A 16360-nucleotide genomic window follows, 5' to 3' on the forward strand; every position below is an offset into this window, starting at 1 on the left:
TTTGGAAAGATTACTCCGATAAAAACTTCGAAAGGATTGATTTAACAATCAATAACTTCATGCAGAATGATACGAAATGGTGGCCGAAAGCTCCTAAATACAATTTCTCATTCACGTTTAATGATCAAACTGAAAATCTCATAAAAACGAAATGCAAACGATACAAAATCAATCAAACATATAATGTCATTTTTGTATTGTTTAACAATCGTTTTATTTTGACATCTAAGAACAAAACACGTGAATACGAGACAGCAAAGATCAAATACGTATTCAGCCATTGTTTTAAAGCAGAAACAGGTGTCGAAATAATTTTGACAACAGGTGATACTTTTTTACTTGATTTTTCACCTCACAAATCATCATTAATCATCAAAGGAATTTCCAAATGCCAAATTCCGAACTGCCAGTACATCCATCTGTACAAAAACATTGGAAATGCAATGTCAGAAAACTCAAATCTGACAGCGAAATGGTTGAACAACGAAATCTCAAATTATGAGTATTTGATGCTGCTTAATTTCATTGCAGGAAGGAGTTTTAATGACTACATTAAATATCCTTTGTTACCGAGATTGACAAACCCTTCTTCTAAGATCGCAATGAGAGATTTTAATACAGATCCTCCTGTTTCTGTAATGACAGAAAAATGGTTACCTTTTCTGAGGTTTACACAACCGTTAATAACCGCCAATTCAAATTCAGATATTTCCATGTCATCGGAAAATATCAGACTCAGTTTAGACGAAAGTTCTGCTTCAGAAGCAAGTTTTTACGAGAACAAAGATTTTAGTGTTTTTTGTCCAGATTTTGAAGATTTCGAATCAGCTCTAAACTCCCCTGTTTTAGAGTTTTCTCCCCCTTTCTTTGGCTGTGGCATTTTGTTCAAAAATTTACAACTTCCTAACTATTGTAAGAACGATCCAAATCTTTATGTTTTCATCAACAAACTTATCCTTGAAAGTAATTATGTTTCTAAGCGATTGAACGAATGGATTGATTTAGTTTTCGGTGTTAATCAATGCGTTAAAAATTTGCCACAGTTGTTTTTCATCAAACATGACATCAAGAAAGTCAATGAAAACACGAAAGCGTTTAATTTCCAGACAAATATATCACATCTCATCGCATCAACTATTTGTTCTATTAGTCACTCATCAGTGAAAATCAACTGTATTACGATGAAACAAAACATCCAAATCAAGATCAATGTTGAAAATGGCGATATCGATTACAAGATCAATGACAAACAACGAAAGCGTTTTCGTTATCCCAGACAAGAAAGGATTTGTCAGTTTGGATTTTGTTCCCGATAGTTATCATGTTAATGAATACGCAGTTTATGGAACTACAAACAAATCTGCATTCATTTTCTATAACAACAAAACGAAGAAGATTGATCCTATCTTGCCACACGACACTCACATCTTTGTTTTAGAAGAAGAAACAGGATCGATGCGAGTCTGTTCTAAATCAAATTTGCTAGTTTATTTGGACTGCAAAATGATTGTTCGACATTCAATCCAACTTGAAGAAAATCCTATTTCTATCAACTGTTCGAAGAATTTGTTGACAGGTGTTTTGTTCTCAACATCATTTGTTTTGTTTGACTGCTGTGGGAATGTTCTGTTTCGAATCTTATTACCACCGAAACACAATCTTAATAAAGTCATTTTCGATGGTGATGTTTTTGGTGCATTCGGAAACAATTCATTGGCATATTTCCCATTCAACATCAATAAATCAGAGATTGAATGCCGAATATTCAATTTCCAGAATGATATTTGCATCCAATCGTGCTGCATTTGGCTTTCTAACAAGAGTTTTTACACTTTCAGCGCTCATGGGGCGTTGAATATCATCCCATTTTCTGCTTTTTCTTTATTTGTTTAGATATTATTATATTTATTTATATTTCATGTATATCTTTTTTATTTTATTTCATATAAATTGTATTTTTCATTATAATTACAAAGAATGGTTTTTGTTATCTGTGATTTATCTATAAATTATTGAAAAGTTCAAATTCAGAAAATATGAAAAAAAAAAAAAAAAAAAAAAAGGTATTGGGGGTTCCAGGGCTGCGCCCCTCTACCCCCTTGAAGATTTTTAGTATAACATGCAGTTTATATAAAATGAGGTTTTTTTTGGGTGTGTGGGGTCTTCCAGGCACTTCGTGCCTTCTAGCCCCTAAAATTTTTTGAAAGTCGTTGCTGTTGACTTTTCGGTAGAGGACTCAAAATAGTAGAACTATGTCCGGACAAGTAAGGGTCTATCGTCGCTACGTCACCAGGTCCCTCGGTCCCTCGGTCCCTCGGTTAAACGAACTTCTCTGAAAAAATGAGACAACATGACATTTTGACAACAGTCCAGGAAATCTTAACAAGATAGAATATGAGAGAGGTCCTATAAACCGGAGAAAGTGTCATATAAACATCTGTCAAAAGCCGCTTTTTAACTTCACTTAAAATGCCACGTAAGCTACGTAAGAATATACGTAAGAGGAAGAGAGCATTGAAACATCCAATAGTAAGACTAACACCACAACAACAGTTGCAACAACAAATGCTGAATGACCCCACTATGTTGCAACAAATGTCAAGCAATCCTATGCTTTTAAACCGAGTTCTTGGTGCACAGAGTGGAGGTTTAAGAGCGGCACTTTTAGCGAAAATGGCAGGCTATGGTGGAGCTGCAGACGGAACAGCCTATAACCCTCAAAGTCAAATGAATTTGAGTTCACTCAAAAATCAAATAACAGATGTCAAAAAGTCAAACATAGACATACAGAAGCAAATAAGTGAAAACGAAAAGAAACTAGAATATGACAGACACACAAAGAAACTCAATGAGTTAAACGTAGAGAAAAAGAAGAAAGAAGAACAACTGAAAGAACTAAGTACAGAGCAATATGCGAAAAAAGTGTCAGAAAAAGCAGCAGAAGTAGCAAAAATGGAACAAGATGTCATAAATTTGAAAAACCATACTACTCAATATAAAATACTGAAAGATGAAGAGATAAAACAAAAAGCCCTGAAGACATATATGGATAGCGATGAGTATAAAAAAGAAGTTGAAGCAAATGTAAAGGCAGAAAAACTTTTACAGTTGCAAAACCAAACCGTACAGTATGAAAACTTAGCACAAGAAAGTAAAAATAACGACGCAGCCATGCAAAAGGCAATGAAAAGCGCAGAATATATAAAAGCTAACAATGACTGGTTAGATGCCCAAGCCAACGCTAAAGCAGCCCAGCTTATAGGGTCAATAAGGACAAAAATACAAGCGGATGAAGACAGTTCAAATGAAGCTTTAACAAATGCTGACTTTAAGAACGCCTTCGAAGCTCTTCATAGTAAGGTGAAACAAGTGAACGACTTCTCATCTGGAAAGAAACTGAAGTCTGAAGGTTTCGACAAAGAGTTAAAAGAAGTAGCACAAAATATGACGAAAATAACAGATGCAGCAACGAGACAGGCAGTTCAAAGTGCCTATGACGCCGTTAGAGCAACTGTTGTGAAAAGTCAAGAAAAAGAGTTACAACAGACCAAAACAGACCTAGTAAATGCTTTCTTAAAAACGAAAAGTCAGGTAGGACATTACGCTGCAGATGGAACATATGTGCCAGCTGGTGGAACTTATATACCACCAAACCCTCCAAGAGAAGCACCTGCACCAGGACTACCTAAAACATTTACATCGTCACATGGACACAGACACAGGCATGCACCAAATCCAGCACAGCAACCAACAGTTCAAAACCCTGCACAACAACCACCTCCACAACCAGCACCACAACCAACAGTTCAAAACCCTGCACAGCAACCACAAACAGAGCAAGGACATAAAAGAAGTAGAGAACAAGGAAACCAAGAATTCTTAAAAAGGCTTAAGGAAGACTATGGTTACCCAGATAGTATTGACTTTAGTGACAGATATAAAGAAGCTATTAGAAAGTTCAAGGATGGAAATACTGACCCGAACCTATTTAGCTTTATGGTTCAGCATAAAATCGGATATAATTTCAAACCTGGAAAATACAAGCTCGCTAAGGGATATGATTTAATAGCATATCATCCAAATGACATGACTGAATTTACTCCGAGATATTTGATGTCAGAGCTAAATGACAATTCAACTCCCGTCATGAAACGCGTAAAAAATAGAGACGGAACGAAAGAAGAAAGGTTTATGAGTCCGGATGACTTAGAAAGGGAAGTTGTTAAAAACGGTCTCGGAATATATGAAATGCCAGCAGATGAGGTACAAGAAACTCCACAGGAAGAACTAGTTCAGATACAACCAGACATGGAAGAAATAGTTCAGCAACAACAGCTAGAAGAGCCTGAAGGAAACGAACAAGTCACTCCTTTGGAAACTAACTTCACAGAACTAGATGAAGATTTGGAACAGCCGAAAAATCTTGACCCTCAACAAGAGTATGCGGAGAATATGGAATATTTCCAAGAGTCTAAAAAAAATTCGGCTGACATAGTAGAAGAATATCGAAAAATGTTTGCCGACATACAAAAGACTCCAACACCAGATGAAAATATTCAGCATAGAATGGAAGTACTGAAAGAAAATGTACACAAATACAACAACCCTTTTTACTTACGAGCATTTAACGTTCAATCTTCGGATGAACTCGGTGAAAATAAAAGGTTAAATTTCAAGAAAACATATAGAAATGAAACATTGTTTAAAGTTCATTCAGAACCTAACCAAGATGGAAACAAACCTACTTTTGTTTCTGCAGACGATGGAACTACAATGAGATGGGGTCATAAAGCTAACCCGGATAGGTGGTTCATAAACTTACAACCACAATTCCAAGAAGTTGTAGACGCAATGGAAGTCAATGGTGAACCAGATATAGCTGGTATTTTAAGCGCGGCTTTAATGCCATTGAAAGATATGAAACATGCAGATATTTTGGACCAGTATGAAATGAACATGGCTGATGGAAATATAACACCTGACGTTCTAGAACATTTATCTCAAAGAACTACACAGAACCATAGAGATGGTATATTTGGTGAAGAGTTTAGAAAGAAAGTTATGGACAGAGAAGGAAGAGAACCTATTGTACATGACCTTGCAAATGAAAGTTTACAAAATGTCATAAAAACTTACTTTGCAGACAATGAACTGAGAAGGGATGAATATTTAAGAAAACTCAAATGGACAGTACCAAATGAAATGTTAGTATTGAAAAACATGTTCCTTGACAAAATAAAACCAACTACAGAAATAAACGACGCAAGACTGAAAGATTGGGTAAAAGCTTTCCCATTCACAAAAGATATAGTTGGTAACATGGAAAGAAAACCAGAATGGCTACAAAAACATATATTTGGAAACGAGCTTATTCCATATGGACAGGCACTGTTTGAAGAGCTTGAACCGGAAACTCAGGAAAGAGTCATGCAAACAATACGCGAAGACTCAAATACAAACTATGACAAACTCTTTCTAGGATATAGGTTACCTGAGATGGGCGACCAGAGCCCAAAGGCAAAAAGGACATGGGAAATTTACAACATACTAGGTGAACATGAGGCAAAGATGCAACAACTTCAAGCAGAGGGCAAGTTACCAAGCGAAACCAAAGAAGAAGAGAAGAGTAGAACAAAGTGAAAGTAGTGAAGAACAAAGTGAAAGTAGTGGCAATGAAGGAAAAAGAAGAGTTAAAAACTCAGTCAGGAAGAAAGTAAAGCTTGGTCCACGTGGGTTCTATTATGACACATAAACCCAACTATTCTATATTTTTACACATATGAAATGTACGCCGCTCAGAATATAACGCCAACAGTTTTGGATGCCATGAATGGAAATGTTTCCGAATGGTATAACGAATGCGACAATGCCATTAGAAGGTCAGAAATAGTTCCTGGAACTTACGAATATACAACTGCTGTTTCTTATGGAAACGTAGGTGAGTTTGGAGAAGGTTCTTCAACAACAGTAGATATTGCTTGCGACAGGTTTCATATAATTTCTATTGACAACTCTTTCTTATACGTGGAACAAGACATTGAAATAAAACCTTCTGCCAAGTTGTCTGACAAGAAAGGTTGCAATGGAATTTTCTATGTCGGATACCAATATGCTCCAGAAGTTTTCATGGGATATAAGATATATTCTAACTCTGACTTAGTTCAAACAGTAACATGGGCAAACTATGAATGGTTCGCTTTGAGAAACTCAGTACAACCACAAGCTAGAGAACAAACAGACCAGTATGCAACTATTGAGAAAATAAGAAGACTTGACCCTAACGTTCCAGGAGTTTATGTTAACCTTTCTGGACAAACTGCAGCAGCAGTAACCAAAGTAAAATTGAAACTTAGAGTTCCTTTGTCATCTTTCCTCATCTTCAGGTTTTTAAGATACTTGCCAAACTGGGCAGGAAAAATTTCTATCGAACTTACTCCAAGCAAAAATAACTTAGTCATTGCACCAACGCAAGACCCATTCACTCTTACAGACGTAAAGGGAGCAAATCAAACGTCATTCGCCGACTTTTGCAAAGACAAAGTTGACTTAGACTTTGGTTTCTCAAACCTCAACACTGAAGTAAACTACTACTTCAATGCTGCTGGAACTGCTTGGGACCCAGTTAAGTTCACATGCGAAAAATTTGAATGCAAGAGAATAGAAAGCAGACTTGCAGTCTATATGTTGGACCCAGATATTTCAAATGCTTTAGCTGCCAAATATATTGCAGTTCCACTTATGTTCCCTATACACCAAATATCTGTCAAAGACTTTGCAGGTGAAGTTGGAAACCAAAGTGCTGACCCAGGTGCAAGAACAGATATTGCCTTAACAACTGCAATGAAACATGCAGATACTATGTTTGTACTGTTCAGACGAACTATAAATGACTATTCTTGTTTCTACAACCCCGGTATTAAATACCATATAAACATAGATGGCAAATACTATCCAAGAGAAGAATATTCCACAGTTGAGGATATGAGGTCATACAACTTGACATTAGATGCTATGAACTTTAACAACAACTTCACAACAACCATTAACCCTGAAATGCAAAGTTCTATTATGCCATATGTGAAAGTATGGACCCATACAGGAGGTCAAAAAACTCAATATACAAATGGAGACCGTTCAAACTTTTGGCTTGGCATTCCATTTGCTGACTCAGAAGACTTTATGGGTGGTATTTCAACTGTTGGTACAGTTCAAATACAATATACTGGTGACAGAGACGGTCCAGATGAATTGAAAGCAAAGAAGTTTACAAAACCAATAGCACTTTTCACGGAAGATGCTCTTTTGAAGATTCGTTCGATGAAACCTGCTGGGGCTCCTCAGATTGGTATAACGACAGCTTCCATCGAGCAGATTTTGGCAGCAGGTCAGTAAGTTGTTCTTGAACTGACTTCTCTCCGTCAAATATTGACAGTACGCCAGTTTTGATATATAATATTGTATTAAAAACTTACCTTTAGAAATATCTGTAAGTTTTGTTGTTATATTTTTGTCAACGTCAAGAACTTTCACATCTCGGTTATACCAACTTTCTTTGCTTTATGAAAATATTTTGGTTCAGCAAAGACTGCTATTCTATAACATTTTCCATTGTTTGTGTAAAGAACTATTCTGTCAATGAACTTGTATTGTTTGTGTGTGTAAACTTTGTTCTGCTTCAATTCGAAGAGATACTCAAATACGTCCATCTTTTTATTCTAAGTAAAATGTCATTTCCGAAAAATAGAAGCGTAAGTGTTTCAAAAGGTTTAATGGCGATGGCAGATGTGAAGTTAAATTCACCAACTCAAACAAACAGTCAAAGTGTTGTTGTCAATGTCAAAGACAGAGATGTTGAAGTGGGGAAACCATACGAAGACGAAGATGGTATAACAATAGTTCCTGTAAAAGAACAACCAACATACCCTGAAGTTAGCAGAGACTTAAGTTCTGTTGCAGATATTCGAAACGACTACATGCAACTTAAAGACAAACTTAAAACTCAGGAGAAGATTTGTCAAGCTTTAGGTCTAATGTTAAACTTGGTTGAGCACAACCCTGTAAAAGTGAACTCATATGTCATTGCACCTCATGAAATTTTGAAAGAACTATTGAAACTTTTGACAGAGGCAGACGATATAAACATCAAAGAAATAGAACCCGACATTGCTTGCTGTGGTGTTTCATATAATGTCATTGACAAGATATACGTTATGAAAGGAGGTGAAACGTTGAACTTAAAATATAGTTTCCCAGACGTCATAAAAATATTTGACGACCACAACATTTCATTAAAGTTTGTTTGCTAAGTAAAAATGGCAGAAGACATAGTGGTTTATACTATTACGACTAAAAACCCTGAGTCATATAATTCTATAACAACAAACTTACAAAGTCCTCAAGGACGATATTGTAAACTGACCTTAAACACGATGACGACTAAAGCCTGTTTTGCTCTTTTGACACCAGAAGACTTTGTTGTTGTGAATGGTAAAAAATACTCCTTTGAAGATACTTACTCAGATATACCACCAACAGGTTTTGTTGACTTATTTAATACTTTAAGGACGGATGTAACATGTGCTGCAACTAGAGCAGGTTTCATTATGTTTGGATGTCCGACTGAGTTTAGTATAAACGATATGAGCTATAATACAAAACTTATATCTGGTTTTTACTACCAACAGTTTCCTATAACAGGAAAAGGTGTCATACAAGGAATGTCTGTTCCATTGACTTTAAGTACACCTATTTATATATTGTTTCAAACTTAGGTTCAAAGTGCTATTCGAATGTCGACAGAAACTACTATGACCAAAAGATACTCATGCGTATAAACAACACTTTCTCTGCTGGTTTGCCTATTGTTCATTCGAATGCAGAGTTTTCAGCTTTAGTAAACTCAAACACTTTAGCAAACATAAACTTAACCTTAGTTGACGCAAACTTTGTTCCTGTAAAACTTTTATGTCCTATGTATTTGTCAATGACGGCAGAAAGTTTCGAATTGGAAGATGCAACTGGTGAAAGTATTGTACTACAAGAACAACTTCAACAACAAATAGCTCAAGAACAACAAATGCAACAAATGGAACAAATGCAACAACAAGCTCAAGAATAAAAAAATATTTTTTTTTATTTTTATAAAAATGTACAGAATAGACGTTTCAGATTTTTATGACTTCCAAGCGTTCAGAAATATGTGTCCATTTCGAGACTATAACAAAGCGGTCGAGAATTTGAAACGTTTAGTCATTTATGTCGACTCTGCCCCAGAATGTTATGTCATGAAAGAATGGGATGTAGTCTTTAACAAACCTAAAGCGACAATAGTTTCAGAACAAGAATGTAAACAGAAACTTAAGAAAATAAAAGTCGTACAAGTTGGCATGAAGATGTTAGATGCTTGGGATATCTTATTGTCAAAACTTGAAGATTTTTCAGTTCGTGGTATAAAGTTTTATACACCATCTCCAAACTTCTATTCTATCTTCACTGGATATAAATACGAACAAGTAGAATGGAAAGAAAATGTTATAGAAGCTTGGTTAGACCATGTCAAAGAAATTATATGCAATGGAAACGAAAGAGTCTATGAGTATATCTTATGTTGGTTTGCAAACATCTTACAACATCCAAGTGCTAAAAATGAAACTGCTCTCATCATAATTGGAAAACAAGGAACAGGTAAGAACACTTTCTTTACAGATATTTTGTGCAAACTGTTAGAGGGCTATTCGAACCCTAATATGACAAACTTAGAAAACATCTGCGGTAAATTTAACTCTTCAATAGAGAATATGAAACTTATAGTATGTAACGAACTTCAAAGTATAGATACAACAAAAGTTTTGAACTCAGATGCTTTGAAGAGTCTTATAACAGACAAAGTTGGAGTTGTTGAAAGAAAGTATAGAGACCAAAGAGTTTGTGAAAATGTTGCAAATTTCATCATGGTTTCAAACAACGCCGTTCCGATGAAGTTAGAAAGTTCTGACAGAAGATATGTAGTTGTCAGAACGTCAGAAGCTCATATGCAAGATACAGAATATTTTGACGACTTAGCAGAAACTTTAACACCTAACTTTTACAACCACTTGTTCTCATATTTCATGACATTAGACATTTCTAAGTTCAATCCAAGACAAATTCCACATACCGAAGAGAGACAAACATTGTTAGAAGCAAACAAGAGTGTATATGAACTGTTTATAGATGAGACTAACTTTGAGTGTTTAGATGAAAGGTCATTGTACGATTCGTATAAACAGTATTGTCAAGAGTATGGTTATATGGCAGCTTCTAAACGAACATTCTTGGCAAATGTCAAAAATCTTTTAGATGTTCAGAATGGTGTATATACAAAGAAAAATTTTTCTGAGTAAATTTTAAAAAAAATATTTTTTTTATCCGATAGAAAAGATGACGAAATTCATCTCAGTCAACAAGTATATGTCAGGACTTAAAGAAGAACTAGACCCATTCACATATTTGAATGTTTACTTCTACCATTTTGAAAAGTCTACATTTGACAAAGTTTGGAACATCGAACCAGTTAAGTTTGCTATTGTGACTAAAAATGGTGCGAAATTTGAAGACTTAGACATAGAAGGTTTGTTAACAGTCAAAGAAAGTTTTGACAGAAGGTTTTCAAACCTTAAAGAAGGCAAAGCATACAAACTTGTTATACCTTATGAACCAAAGAAAGCAGACGACTATGAATATTATGAGTCTAAAGTTGTAGAAGTTCAAGGTAAATTGGGTAAAAAGATTTTAGAGTCTAAGCCAGTGTTTGCTCCTAAAGAGGAAGAGAACATTGACATTGACCCAGAAATGTTCTAAAAATAAAATTTTATTTTTACATGTCAAATTTCTTTTTCTCTGGTTCAGGTTCTTTCTTCTCTTCTTCTACTTTCTTTTCTTTCTTTTCTCTCTTCTTCTTCTCTGGTGGAGTTATATCAAACTTCTCAGAACCATATTTTTGTAAAAGTGCTTTGTCATTTAATAGCTCTTCTATTCTGTCTTCTATTTCATTTTCAAGAACAGCGCATGTGTCTTCTTTGCATTCTAAGAAGTTTTGTTGGACTTCATCTCTCCAAGAGGCGTCATCTCTGTCAACAAGTCTGTCATTGACAAATTTTAAGACTTCTCTGCTTAAGGTTTTATGGTTCTTGTCATATTCCCAGAAACAGAACTTTAGAACAAATTCCCCTTTCTTGTTTACACTATGTAAGATTTTATGGTCGACAGATGTTTTGCTGTCGAAAAGCTTGTCTCGAATATAGATAGCGAAATCGCTAGACATTTCCTAAAAGATAAAAATTTTAATTTTTCTAAAAATATGTTAGAAAAAAAGTTTGCTGACATTGACAAGAAATTTGAGAATGTTTTAAACAAGAACAAGAGGAAGTTGGAAAATGCTCAGATAAAACCCATACATGACAAGTTCCTATTTGCTCAGAATGGTATAACAGGTCTAATCGCACCACCTGGGTCGGGTAAGACATTCACTTATCTTAAAATGGCTGCACAACAACAAGAACTAGATGAGAAGAACCCATTCTATGAGTTAGTTGTCATTTGTAGTACTTCGGGTCAATTTGACCAAACCGTCAATTCGTTCAAAGATATTATAAAAAAGTCTAAGTTAGTATGTATAAAAGACTCTGAGTTGTTAGATTGGATAAAGAAGTACCAAAGAAGAGTTTTGAAGTACAATGCTATAAATGAGTATGTCAATTCTAAGTTTAAAGACCCAAATGAGGAAATGCAGAGAATATTAGAGAAGAAACACTTCAGAAACAAACAGAAAGAGATAGAATACATTTCGAAGAAATTGCAATCTTACGATTGGAAGACTTACCCTCATAGATGTCTTCTTATCTTAGATGACTTTGCTTCTCATCCTTTGTTAAAGAACAGAGAACAAGATATGTGTCGAATTCTTAAGAAGCTCAGACACTTTAACATCTCTGTTGTCATTTGTGTACAGACAGCAAAGAGTTTAAGTAAGGATGTAAAGAGAATACTTACTGACATTGTACTTTTCCCCGGATTGTCCGAAGACGATTTCATGGAACTTATGAAAGAGTCCATGGCAGGTAAGTTTGACAGACATGAACTATGGGAGAAGTACAAAGTCATACAAGACCCTCATACTTCTTTCAGAATTCACATCTACGCAAACAAAGTTCAAATTGTAAAAAGTCAAGCGTAAAAATGTAAGTGTTAGTCTTAGTCTGCTTGTGGTGCTGGGGCTGTCGGTTCTTCTGGCTTTGGAATGGACTCGGTTGGTGGTACGTCGGACATTGTCTTGAAACAATAAAAGACTTGTCTTGAAAAAGTAAAAGACTTGTCTTGAAACAATAAAAGACTTGTCTTGAAAAAGTAAAAGACTTGTCTTGAAAAAGTAAAAGACTTGTCTTGAAAAAGTAAAAGACTTGTCTTGAAAAAGTAAAAGACTTGTCTTGAAAAAAGTAAAAGACTTGTCTTGAAAAAGTAAAAGACTTGTCTTGAAAAAGTAAAAGACTTGTCTTGAAAAAGTAAAAGACTTGTCTTGAAAAAGTAAAAGACTTGTCTTGAAAAAGTAAAAGACTTGTCTTGAAAAAGTACGGGTATCGTCTTCAATCAAGACCACTGTTCTCAAATTTGAGAACTTTACACCAAAAAATTTCTTGAAAAATAACGGGTCTTGTCTTGAAAAAGTAAAAGACTTGTCTTGAAAAAGTAAAAGACTTGTCTTGAAAAAGTAAAAGACTTGTCTTGAAACAATAAAAGACTTGTCTTGAAAAAGTAAAAGACTTGTCTTGAAACAATGACCGACATAGACCCAGCAGATGAGGCAATTTACATTATAGAGCTACCTGAGCCATCTTTGGTGTCAAGCTTGAAAAATAAACGCTTTACATGTATTTTTCAGCAACTTCGTCAAATACTTTTATAGCTTTGTCGATCTCATCTACTTCAAACGTTTCTTTACCTCTCGTGGGAGCACCATACAATTTCTCAAACTTTTCAAGTAGTTCTGTTTCAGCAGCTCTCATATCGTTAACGAACGCAACCTTAACTCTATTGACTATACTGTCATATCTTTGAGTTATATTAAATGTTCTTCCTATCTTATATCTCTTTGTATTGAAGTCCTTCGGTTTCTGAACGATGTAAAGTAAGCCTTCACAGCAACGTTCCGTATCGAATGAACCATATGTTATGAAATTATATCCAACAACTGGGTCAATCCAGAACAAAACTACTGGTATAAGACTTTTGTCTATAAGATATGCTCTTGTTCCATAGAATCTTACTGATATCATAAGCTCAGGATTTCTTGTCAAAATTTTCTGAGTTGAAGCATTTTTAACCCAGTCGTGGGATGTTTTCTTTTCAGATAGTGTTAGAATGTCTGACAAAGAATATTTTTTGTATTTCTTTGAGTATCTTACGTTTAAATCACCTATTCTAACCACTTTGGTGTCATTGTCTATCTTTTTAACTGTTTCAAACTCAGTGCTTGTCATTTCCTGTTCTTACATACAAAATAAAAAAATAAAAAAAATAAAAACTAACGCTATTTTTTTATCTTGTATAAAAGATATGATTTCAGGGATTTTTTTACGAAGTGCAAAAGTTCTCTTCGTCAAAAAAATACAGTTATATCATGAAATTTGGTCATTTTTTCACGATTTTCATGAGTTTTAGGCGACTACGGTTTTTCTCCCACTCGCATTTTTTCACGATTTTCATGTGTTTTAGGCGACTACGGTTTTTTCCGTACTCGCAATTTTTTACGATTTTCATGAGTTTTAGGCGACCAGGTTTTTCTCCCACTCGCAATTTTTCACGATTTTCATGAGTTTTTTTTACGATTTTCGTACGGAATCTCTACCCTCGGTTTTCCGAGGGTCGCATTTTTTCACGATTTTCATAGAGTTTTTTTACGATTTTCGTACGGAATCTCGACCCGCGGTTTTCTACCGGTCGCAAACATATGAGGAAATTCATGAAATTTGGTCATTTTTTCATGATTTCAGGGATTTTTTTACGAAGAGTAAAAGTTCACTTCGTCAAAAAAATACAGTTATATCATGAAATTTGGTCATTTTTTTCAGCAAAAATATATTTTAGGTGGAACCAGGTCCCTCGGTCCCTCGGTCCCTCGGTCCCTCGGTCAAATGAACTTCTCTGAAAAAGTGTGACAACATGACATTTTGACAACAACACAGGAAATAGACTTCATCGTCAATGAGTGTAAATCAGGCAAAAATATATTTCTACCATAAAAGTTTTATAAGCGTTTTACATGGTATATGTTGTGATGGTTCATGACTTTAAACAGTTTTGTAGCTTCTATTTCTTCACGAAGGATATCAAAAGTTTTAACGATACCGAAAGTTTCTTTATATTTCTTCTTGACATCTGAAAGAAGGAAATCGTTAGCAGTTGGATAGTTTTTGTTCAGAAATGTCAACATGTCCATTTTATCTTCTGCTGGTTTCTCTGCTTCTTTCTTTAAGTCAGTATAGTCTTTTCGCATACGTTCTATCTCTTTGACGGAGTAGTTATATTTCCTCATTGCTGCTTTACATTTTGAACATTGTGGGTTCATTTTAGCATTGTACATTGAAACCTTACCTGCTAAAACAAGTAAGGCGTAAATGGTTTTCTTTAACTCAAAAGTTGCTGGTTTTATTTGTTCGTTCCATACCTTACCTCTTCTATCTTTATCTCTTATCTGCCATACACATTTTGCAACTAACGAAACAAAGTTGTCGTAGGTCTTAAACTCCCCAGATTTATATATGTCAATGAAATATACCATATCGCAGTCTTTGTGGTTGCAATGAAATCCAAGAAACTCATAGTTTGCCTTACGTATGAACTTCTTGGTTTCTACTGAGTCAGTTGGTTTCACTTCTATTTCATCGAATTCTGGAATAGTAAGCTTTTGTTGTTGTATTTCAGGAAGTTTAGGCAGATGGTCAATAATATCCTGCATTTCATAAAGATACTGTTCATTTGTTTCATCTTTCGCACTACAGTCTAAATCTCCTTGGAGAAGTTCTTGCTTTATCTTCTGGATTTCTGTTTCGAAAGTATATGAAGAAGGAATGAAGCTTTTCATCTCTACTAACATTGAAGTTGGGTTCATGACTAACGAGTTTGGTGCTGTTGTTGCTAACATGTTCTTACAATAAAAATAAAAAAATATTTTTTTTAAAAAAAACTAAAATATATTTTTGCCGAATTCAAGAGTTTTGTGTGTTTTCTACGGTGGGGCCAAAAGTGGCTCGACCTCAAAACAAGCATTTCGTGAAGAATATACCAACCGCCGGAATTCCGCGGGTTGCTTTTTATACAAAACATATACGAAGAAGTCTCAACAAAACAAGCATTTCGTGAAGAATATACCACCCCGCGGAATTCCGCGGGGTGCTTTTTATACAAAACATTGACGATGAAGTCTACTTCCTGGACTGTTGTCAAAATGTCATGTTGTCACACTTTTTCAGAGAAGTTAAAATGACCGAGTGACCGAGTGACCTGGTGAGATCTAAAAATATATTTTTGCCGAATTCAATAAAAATAAAATGGTTCATTTACTCAAAATATTTTTGTACAAAAGGACCCCAACCTTTTAACCTCTCTTCTGTAGCTTCTAATGAAACTTTAGCGAGTTCATATTCTCTAAATTCTCTCTTTAAATCTTCTTGTTCCCATTGGTTTAGTTCGTATGGAGAATCTCTATAACCAGAACATATCTCATGTTCATGTTCTATTTGTTTTTCATGCATTTTTCTAACTTCTTCTTCGAACAAAGGTTTAGCATTCTCTGCTGTATCTTCAAGTTCTTCTTCATCTAATTTCTCATGAACTTTCTTGTCTATGGAGTCCATAATTTTTCCAACTGCTATGCAATATTTTGGAGAAGCCCACATTGCTATATAGTTTTAAGTCTTGGGTCTACATACATTCCTCTAACCTGTTTGATTTCATCGGAATTCCTGCATTAACATTGTATAAAAAGCACCCGCGGAATTCCGCGGGTGGTATATTCTTCACAAAATGCCTTAAAATACTCTTCCCAGGACTTATTTTCCAACAACCTTCTAAAGTCTTTCCTAAACTGCTGACATATCTTTGTTGCATTTATATAACCATCCCTGTCTCTACGTAAGACTTCAATACCGTTATAGGTGCCTTTTGTGAATGTTTCGCCATTAGATTTGTTCGTGAACGTTTTTGCTTCGACTGTCATACTGTTCTTACAATAAAAATAAAAAATATTTTTTGGTGGGACGTCGGACATTCGTTTGTGGCTTAACCGTCGGACATTCGTTTGTGGCTTAACCGTCGGACATTCGTT

The 16360-nt window shown here is 35.1% G+C and overlaps 8 protein-coding genes and 2 pseudogenes across 10 annotated transcripts, besides 1 other annotated feature; 6 read left to right on the top strand and 4 right to left on the bottom strand.

The window, feature by feature from the left end:
* Window positions 1-1372: 1372 nt before the first annotated feature.
* On the bottom strand, window positions 1373-1919 carry TVAGG3_0612390 (uncharacterized protein; the record flags this gene model as incomplete). The annotated part of the gene is made up of 1 exon (XM_051240069.1): window positions 1488-1805. One exon carries the CDS (start codon window positions 1803-1805, stop codon window positions 1488-1490), a length of 318 nt encoding a protein of 105 aa, XP_051086656.1.
* Window positions 1920-2469: 550 nt separating this feature from the next.
* On the top strand, window positions 2470-2964 carry TVAGG3_0612400 (protein of unknown function, DUF4106 family; the record flags this gene model as incomplete). The annotated part of the gene is made up of 1 exon (XM_051240070.1): window positions 2470-2964. A coding segment is annotated over one exon (495 nt), but the record flags the coding sequence as incomplete, so codon positions are not given.
* Window positions 2965-4716: 1752 nt separating this feature from the next.
* Window positions 4717-16360: part of a mobile genetic element that runs on past the window's edge.
* Window positions 6127-7102, top strand: TVAGG3_0612420 (protein of unknown function, DUF4106 family; the record flags this gene model as incomplete). Its single annotated transcript, XM_051240071.1, has 1 exon — window positions 6127-7102. A coding segment is annotated over one exon (976 nt), but the record flags the coding sequence as incomplete, so codon positions are not given.
* On the top strand, window positions 7770-8306 carry TVAGG3_0612430 (protein of unknown function, DUF4106 family; the record flags this gene model as incomplete). Its single annotated transcript, XM_051240072.1, has 1 exon — window positions 7770-8306. One exon carries the CDS (start codon window positions 7770-7772, stop codon window positions 8304-8306), a length of 537 nt encoding a protein of 178 aa, XP_051086659.1.
* TVAGG3_0612440 lies at window positions 8313-9118 on the top strand (annotated as a pseudogene). Its single transcript has one exon. A coding segment is annotated over exon 1 (806 nt).
* TVAGG3_0612450 (uncharacterized protein) lies at window positions 9147-10382 on the top strand (the record flags this gene model as incomplete). Its single annotated transcript, XM_051240073.1, has 1 exon — window positions 9147-10382. One exon carries the CDS (start codon window positions 9147-9149, stop codon window positions 10380-10382), a length of 1236 nt encoding a protein of 411 aa, XP_051086660.1.
* On the top strand, window positions 10420-10839 carry TVAGG3_0612460 (protein of unknown function, DUF4108 family; the record flags this gene model as incomplete). Its single annotated transcript, XM_051240074.1, has 1 exon — window positions 10420-10839. One exon carries the CDS (start codon window positions 10420-10422, stop codon window positions 10837-10839), a length of 420 nt encoding a protein of 139 aa, XP_051086661.1.
* On the bottom strand, window positions 12900-13514 carry TVAGG3_0612470 (organellar and viral DNA polymerase type B; the record flags this gene model as incomplete). The annotated part of the gene is made up of 1 exon (XM_051240075.1): window positions 12900-13514. The coding sequence occupies one exon, from the start codon at window positions 13512-13514 to the stop codon at window positions 12900-12902; it is 615 nt and encodes a 204-aa protein (XP_051086662.1).
* On the bottom strand, window positions 14282-15130 carry TVAGG3_0612480 (organellar and viral DNA polymerase type B; the record flags this gene model as incomplete). Its single annotated transcript, XM_001299710.2, has 1 exon — window positions 14282-15130. One exon carries the CDS (start codon window positions 15128-15130, stop codon window positions 14282-14284), a length of 849 nt encoding a protein of 282 aa, XP_001299711.2.
* On the bottom strand, window positions 15594-16252 carry TVAGG3_0612490 (annotated as a pseudogene). The gene has a single exon. A coding segment is annotated over exon 1 (659 nt).

The sequence above is a fragment of the Trichomonas vaginalis genome, chromosome III (assembly GCF_026262505.1).
Source record: "Trichomonas vaginalis G3 chromosome III, whole genome shotgun sequence".
Taxonomy (NCBI): Eukaryota; Parabasalia; order Trichomonadida; family Trichomonadidae; genus Trichomonas; species Trichomonas vaginalis.